A 7,641-nucleotide genomic window follows, 5' to 3' on the forward strand; every position below is an offset into this window, starting at 1 on the left:
ATGGGGAGGCACAGGAAGGCAATTAAGGCAGCTCCCCATTGCTAGGGCACTGCAAGTAATGTGTGCTTTGGAAGTGTTACCTCCTGGGGATGAAGTACAGGCTGGTTTGAGCTGGTTCGAGGGGGCCAGGAGGTTGTCATGCTGCAGGGGGGCATGACCTGCCAGCTCAAAGCTGAGGCCACAGGTGTCAGGGAGCACAGGAGCTCCCCAGAGTCCACCCCGGGGCAGGGCTCTTAGGGCTGCCTGTGTGCCTGGGGAGGCAGCGCCTGCATGGCTCGTGGTGCCCTCCGGAAAGCTGGGCAGAGGCTGGAGGGCGTCAGGAATTGCAGTGTTTTCTTTTCACAGCCATCAGGCCTGAAGGTTTCTTGTTGTCAGGTTTGACCTTCACTGCAGGATGAAGCTCTGTGTGGGGTTGGGGTGAGCCTAGCTAAGCCCTTGGCCTGCAGAAAGCCCTGCAGCAGCGAGTCCTGTGAATTAGGAAGGGAAATGGCAGTCCCTTTCCTCCTCCTGAAGTGTGCTAACAGCCCCTTGGTAGGGAGATAGAGGAGAGCATGTAGGTGATATCCATCATGCCGCCTGTCTCGCCCGCCATCTCCTCTTGTGCCAGCCCTGCTGAACCACCACAGCCCAATAGTGCCCCTGCCTCTGCTCTGCCCACCTCTTGGGTTTCCTCCATTTCTTTCCCCCTCCATCTTAGGTATCTGGACACAACACAGCGTCCCAGCTGAGCACTCCTACCCCAACCACAAAACCTTCTTGCTGTCATTAAAATTTTCCTTCTTTAACCTCCTGAGGGTGACTTTTTTGTTTCTTGTCTCTTCTGCATGCAACGCGTTGTTTTCCAACCAGCTGCCCTTAGAGAGACTCAGGGCTTTCTCCTGAGTGCTCCTGGTTAATTTAGAAGCAATGTGTGTAAGTCATTGTAATTACTCCTTCCAGCCAGCAATGCCATTGATTTGTTGTCTCCTCCACTTTTTAAACCCTGTCACAGGTTTGCAGCTCTTGCAAGGCTTGGTTTACCAAAAATAAATTGTCCCGTCTTGCTCTCCGCCTCCCCAGATGGGTGAGAAGAAGCTGCTGCTTCCCACAGAGAGCCAGGGCAGGATGGAAATAAAATATTTATTCCTGCTCTTGATTTTCTGTCTCCCAGCCAGTTTCTAATCTCCCTGTAATGCCTTCAGTTTCTGAAGAGCCTTATACGGAGGCGTTTGCCATAAGCTTCTGAAATGTCTGGATAAGTTATATCAAGTTTCACTGTGTCCCCCCTGGTCTGCCCAACTGACTGTGAACCTCTGGGGGGAGAGGAGGTCGCCCTGGCAGAAGCTGTGCTTCTGGGCTCCCCTCCTTCTCCCGTCCCAGAAGTGACAGATCCACATGTCCCGGGGACATGGCAGGGAGGCAGAGGACAGCACTGAAGTCCCTACCCAAACATATCCTGGTGTCCCCTTTGTTCCTGCTTTTCTGAGAGGATTTGCACAGATTTTGGCATGGGCTGAGTTTCCGGGCTCTGGAGGAGATGGGTTTTATGCCAATAGCCTACACCAGTGGCCAGGCTGTTTCCATCCTTGTTCATCCTCCCGCATCTCATTTGCCTTGGCTGGCAGCCCTAAAAGCTCCCTCACAGGGCTCCTGCAGCTTTAATAGGAGGGTCTTCTTGATGAGTTCCCCCCCCTCATTTCATCTCCTCTTGTCTGCGAACCTAGCAATAGTTTTGGACGTTTCCTCCTCTAAAAAGCACTGTCCTTCCTAATTATGCTGCTGTTATTTGGGCACACAAGCAGAGGTCACTTGTTGAACCCCCTCCTCTTAATGATGTTGGAGTGAATCTACAGCTCAATGAAGCCCTTTGAGCATGTGCTCCAACTGAAGTATGTACTCAGAGTTATTCGTTTCTTTAAAATCCCTTCAACTTTGAGAAGTGCTGAAGGTGAGAGCCCAAAGACTTTGTTTTATAGCATTAAATACCCTCCAGAAGAAATGGGAGCTGGGGGATGATGTGAGGAGACCCCACTAGAATGGCAGCAATGGCAGGCCCCTGGGGAAAACTGAGTCCTCTGGCTTTATGCTGTTTTCCCCAAATACTGGTGAGGTTGTGTCTTTCCTAGGAGGGACAGGACCTACTGAGGGGCAAAGCATCGTGCAGACCTGGCCACAGGTTGCTCAAGAATAGGTGGCTCTAAGAGCTGTGCTGAGAGTAAAATAAGAGTAATAACCACCTTGTGCTTAGCTAGGTCAGGAATTCACTATTAGTACTCAGTTAGATTTATACCTGACATGAGCTCCTTGCCATCTTGGTCTGACATGAAGGCTGTGATTTCCCACTGGTTTCCCTGTTGTTGGGATGGGGGTTCCTCCTCTGTGGAGAGGTGCTTCCCCCAACCCCCTGGCAGCAGCCTGTACCCCATGCTGCTCCATGACTGGGTAGATGAGAGGAGGCCAAATTGTTACACCACCACCTACCCTGGGGCAACAATACCCAGACCCTTGCAAGGATATTTCTGTAATGCCAGCTATGCAGCTGCGGGTCTGGTCATCTCCCTCCAAGGACACCACCCTGAGCATCCCGTGGAAGGACACCTTGGCTTGGGCTGTCTGGTCCCCTCTATCCCTGCAGCGACGTCACACTCCATGGGAGGCTTGAACAGAAAACATCACGTTTATTGTTCACGATCAGCTTTACAAAAGAAATGTCCCAACACAGGCGCACTACGAGGGCCCCTTTCACGAACGTGCATTAGAGAAAGCACACAAGCGAGCGAGGAAGAGGGGGCAGCTTGGCTGGGTGCACAAAGGTCACAGTGTTTCCCACTTGGCACAAGGGCTGCACCCCGTCCCTGCTGCATCCCCCCTGGCAGGCTGAGCTGCCCACTGCCGGCGGGGACCCTGCCAGGGGGCGATGCTGGAGGGTGGGGCTGTCCCCTCTGCCTGCTTCGCTTTCCCTGGGCATGGGGGCAGCTCTCATCGAAAGCACAAAGTGGGACTTGGGGTAGGGGGAGCACTGGAAGCTGGACATCGCATTAAGCAACCATGAGACCCCCGAAATAACCCTCCCCACCCCAGATACATACACACACACACACACACACACACACACTCTCATGGTTTGAGATGTTGGTGACCATATGGTGTGGAAAGAGCGTATTTTCAGGCACTCCACAGGGAAAATACCAGCCCACTCCATTGCTGTCCCTGTTCCAGGGCCAGTGGTGGCCCTGTCCCCGACCAGGAGCAGCTGAAAGCAGGGGACCCAGGTGGACGCAAGGGCAGCAACCCAATGCCGCACCTAAAAGGCTGAGAGATGGACAGCAGGGCTCTTCTGATCACCACCATCCTCCATCTCCTTTCTTGCTTTTACTGCCTTCAACAGCAGTGCTGCACTCTCTCCCCCTCGGCCAGGATGGAGGAGGTGCTTTGCCCCTTTCCCCCCCTTCCCTCAGTTGCCAACTGACCCCACAGCCTGGGGGGGGTGTGGGGGTGTGGACACTGTGCTTCCCTCTGCTTCAAAAGCCTGACTCCCCTCAGGCAGCAGCCCTGCCTGAACAGGCAGTGGAGGCAGGGGAAGGGTGTGGGGGGGACCACTACCCCACCAACCCTCCACCATCCTCCCTTGGCCTTCCTGGGCCACCAGGGCAGGAGGAGAAGAGGGGATGGGGCTGGAGGAGAAGATGCTCCTGGCCAAGCCTTTGGGCTCCTTTGGAGTACGGGCTTACAAAACTATGTAGCGGGGAACTAGAAATAAATAAGGAAAGGGGATGTGCTCGGGGGGTGCCTGCACGCTGGCATCCCACCAAGGCTGGACCATGCTCAAGGTGGATGGAGGTTTCCTTCCCAGTCCCTGTTGGGGCTGATAAGGTGGGGATACTTGCCTACCAGAGATGCCGGTGGGTATGGCAAGGTCCTTCTGAAACAGAAGCAGGGCAAGATGAGACCCAAGGGCAGGTGTGCTGGGAGCGAGAACAAGCCACACCACTGACATGGGGGCAAGAGGGAGGCTGCCAGGGGCCTCCCTCCCTCCTGGGATGCCAGCAAGGGGGGCTTGAGCATCGCCTTGGCAAGGCTAGGTGGTCTGGGAGGGGAGAAAGGGGCTCCCTGCTTTCAGGGCTGCCACCAGGCTCCTTGGTGCTGGGGAGGGGACAAGGAACCGCTCATGCCTTCCTCCCTTCCTCACAGGCAGCGAAGCCCCCCTTGCTGGCGCCCCCGAAGACCTCCACCGCCTGGTCATCCCACTGGATCACGTTGCCCTGGAGGTGGGAAGTGCAGTTGGCCAAGCCCAGGATCTCCGCCGGTGCCAGCATGTGGTCCCACACACTGAACTGTGCCAGCTCCCCAACAAAGGCCTGTGTGGCATCAAAGCGGCCGCCCAGCGTGTCCTAGGAAAGAGCAAGAGAGGTGATGGGGCAGGAAGAAACATGCATGCAGTGGGCAGCCAGAGCAAGGAGGAGAGAAGTCTGGGGAGAAGCAGAGTGAGATGCCCGAAGGCAAGGAGGGGAGAGGATGGACCTGTGGGGGAGATGCAAGAAGACAAGGTGGGGAGTGAATGGGTGACAGAGGGATGGGGATAGGGAAGAGGAGAAGATGAATGCACGTGACCCAACAGGAAGTCAGATGAGCAGGCAGGAGAGTCCCTCACCCAAGCTGCCAGTGTTCTGTGCTGAGGGGTCCTGCCCATGCCACCCCTTGCCCTCATCACATTTAGGGGCTACGCCCCCCCAGATGACTTCACTCCAGAGTGATGTGAACCAGTAGCTCTCAGTGTCGGGCTGGCACATACCTGCTCTTGGCCCAGGATAATGACACCCTGGGGCTTGATGGCATGCCAGGAGGCCAGGTTCTCGCCGGCGCCCCGCTGCTCACCGTCCTGGTACGCAGACCACTTGCCATCCCGGGTGGTCCATGCCACGCAGACATGGTGCCAGGCCTTGTCCTTCAGGCTCAGCGGCAGCTGGGCAACCTTCATGAGACAAGCAAGATCCCGGCACTTGTGGGACTACTGGAGGACCCTGCTGTCCCCCGAGCCCCTTGTAGAGCAAGTGGTGCACACCCACAGTGGTGGCACCCCAAATTCTACAGACATCCTGATGTGCTGCTTGTCCCTCTCAAAATTCATGCCAGTGAGCCATCCTTACCATGCTCCTCACCCTCCTGCCTCGCCCCTCCACCCCAGGCCCCTTCCTCCCAGCTCCCCCGCACCAGTACCCCCAGGAGCATCATTTCCCATGGGGGTTGAAGCAGGGGAGATAAGAGCACAGCTTCCTTCCCTTGGTCCCAAAGCTGACCTTGTCATTGATGAGCAGCTCCAGGGGGTTGGTGCCCCACTCCAGCAGCACGATCTCATTAGATTGACTTGGGACAGAGTAGGAGAAAGGGGTGCCAAGCCCTGCCAGGGCCTTGGACTTCAGCCACATGCAAATGGTGAAGGCATAGAGCTCTGGCAGGCTCTTCTTCATGCGGGCATACATGTAGTTGTTCTGTACTGGGATGGTCACCTTGAAGGCATCGGGAGGGCTATAGCCCGGTGGTCCTGCATGCCAAGGATGGTGAGGAGAGAGAGAAGGGTCAGCATCCATCATTGGGATGAGAGTGGCCTGTCCTGAGGCTCTCCTGGAGATGGACCTTGGGGTAGGGACCCCCCTGCACCACTTCCATCCCCATTGGGCAGGACTCACCATGCTCCAGCTCCGTCACCCGGTTCTGGAGGGAGTTCAGCTCCTTCTCGATGTCATGCTGCTGCTGGCTGCGGTCGGTGTTGGCAGCCTGGCGCTCCTTCTGCAGGGTCAGGATCTTGGAGAGGAGCTGCTCCTCCAGCTGCTCCATCTTGGTGTGGAGGGCATCACGGGCAAGCGCTGGGGTGGTGGGCACCGAGCCATTCGTGCGGGCTGGAAGCTCCTGCTACACTCAGCATCAGCCCCAATGGGGGAAGAAAGGAGAGAGAAAAGAGAAAATTCAGCATGCTGTCACTGTAAGAGGTTAAATAAGGACATGCCCAGCCTGCACCACTGTGGGGAGTGCTGAAACTACAACCCCACATCTGCAGGCAGGTCTCCAAGAGCCTCCAGCTGACTTTGTACCTCCCTTCTCAGAGCACCCATTGAGTTTGTTACTGTGAAACGAATCTTGCCTGCTCTTAATGACTTTCTGCTGCTTCAGAGACAGAGCAAGGATGGGATGCTCGGGCACTCAGGTCATCCCTTGGCTCTTCTCCCATGTGCAGCTTCCCATGAGAAGGGAACAATGTAGGAAGGAGCTTGGACCTCTCCCCCCCGCCACTCATGAGACTGCTTGACCATGGCTGGCATGGTAACATCATATAATGTGGCTGTAATCCTCTTAGCCCAGCTCAGCCAGCACACAGGGGTGCATGCATGCGTGCCAGGTTGGGCAGGTAGCTCTCTATCAGTGTAAGCCAGCCTCTCCTAGGCCATCGCATCCCACAGAGAAGTGGAGCCAGTAGCCAGGCCATTGTGTCTCTGGTCCTCAAGACATGACCCATCACTTGGTGGCATTGTGCGTGTCTTGTCCCATCAGGTTTAAAACCCAGATGAAACCTCTTCCCTTGGCTGATCCAAAACCCGGCACCTGGCGAAGATGCTCCCAGCTGCTACTGCACCCTGCAAAGATCCCAGATTCTACCTCACTGGGAGACCCCATCCCAGCTGGAAGAAAACCAGGCTGTAAGGGAGAAGGTGGCCCTTTGCCACGCTCCTGGGGTTTCTCCATAAATAGCAGCCCCTCCCTCACATCCTTGGGGCATTAGGCTCTTTGCCATGGGCTTGGAAAGATGGTGACCACCTTCTCTGTGCTGCCAGACCTTCCTTTGGTCCGGCAGAGGCCAAAGCAGGGGCCACTATGGCTGCTCCAGCACTGAGAGGGGTCTGCATGGCTGCTTCAGCTGGACGTTCACATGGCTTGTGCTGGTGAGACACAGGGTGATCCTATCCTTGCTGATCTGGACAGGGGCCCCCAGCCTCAGAGCTGGCCTGGAGGAGGTCACCATGCCCATCTATGGTTGTGGCTTCCAGCTTTTTCTTCTTCCCCATAACCCACTTTTCCAGGATGGACAGGACCTGTTGATCATGCACACAGAGATGAAGGGGGGGAATGCCTGCATTGTCACTTCCAATCTTTGCTATCCATCATGAACAACAAAGGGGAGGGGAAGGACAGAGAAAAGCCATGGTTGGCTGGGCAGGATGTAACCTTGGTGGATGGTAACAGCTGGGAAAAGGTATCAGGGAGAAGGAAAGTTACAAGATGGTGTTGGTGTGAGCACAAACAGCCCCACATTGGACAGCAACACACTCAGGCTGCAAAGAAGAGGGAGGCTGTGATGCCCCGGGGTCTGGAAGAGCCTCCAGTGTGGTCTTCTGGGGCAAACCCACAGGTTTTGTGAGGAAAACCAACACAGAGTGCCAAAAACCATCAAGGAAATAGAAGTTGTGTAGGGGACATCTGCCATCCCTCACCAAAGGCCAGCTCTCACTGCTGGCTTGCTCTGGCAGCACTGGGGATGCTCTCATGGAGAGCAAAACCTCTCCGGGAAGGTAAAAGCACCTGTCAAAGGACATTCTGTCTTTGGTCTCCATAAAACAGGGAGAGATTAGCCAGTGGGAAAGGGGCTTTAGCCCTTTTTCGGGGGGGGGG

General features: G+C 55.8%; 1 protein-coding gene across 1 annotated transcript in view; it reads right to left on the bottom strand.

The window, feature by feature from the left end:
- Positions 1 to 2,643: 2,643 nt before the first annotated feature.
- Positions 2,644 to 7,641, bottom strand: part of NPTXR (neuronal pentraxin receptor) — an 8,509-nt gene continuing 3,511 nt past the window's right edge. Inside the window, exons 2-5 of the mRNA XM_026867747.1 lie at positions 5,667 to 5,889; positions 5,277 to 5,521; positions 4,772 to 4,951; positions 2,644 to 4,370 (exon numbers count right to left, since the gene is read on the bottom strand). Of these exons, the coding sequence (XP_026723548.1) occupies positions 4,146 to 4,370; positions 4,772 to 4,951; positions 5,277 to 5,521; positions 5,667 to 5,889 (873 nt within the window). The 3' untranslated portion in view covers positions 2,644 to 4,145. The remainder of the gene's footprint in view (positions 4,371 to 4,771; positions 4,952 to 5,276; positions 5,522 to 5,666; positions 5,890 to 7,641) is intronic.

This window comes from Athene cunicularia, assembly GCF_003259725.1.
Source record: "Athene cunicularia isolate RWA chromosome 1 unlocalized genomic scaffold, athCun1 chr1_part2, whole genome shotgun sequence".
NCBI classification, from domain to species: Eukaryota; Metazoa; Chordata; class Aves; order Strigiformes; family Strigidae; genus Athene; species Athene cunicularia.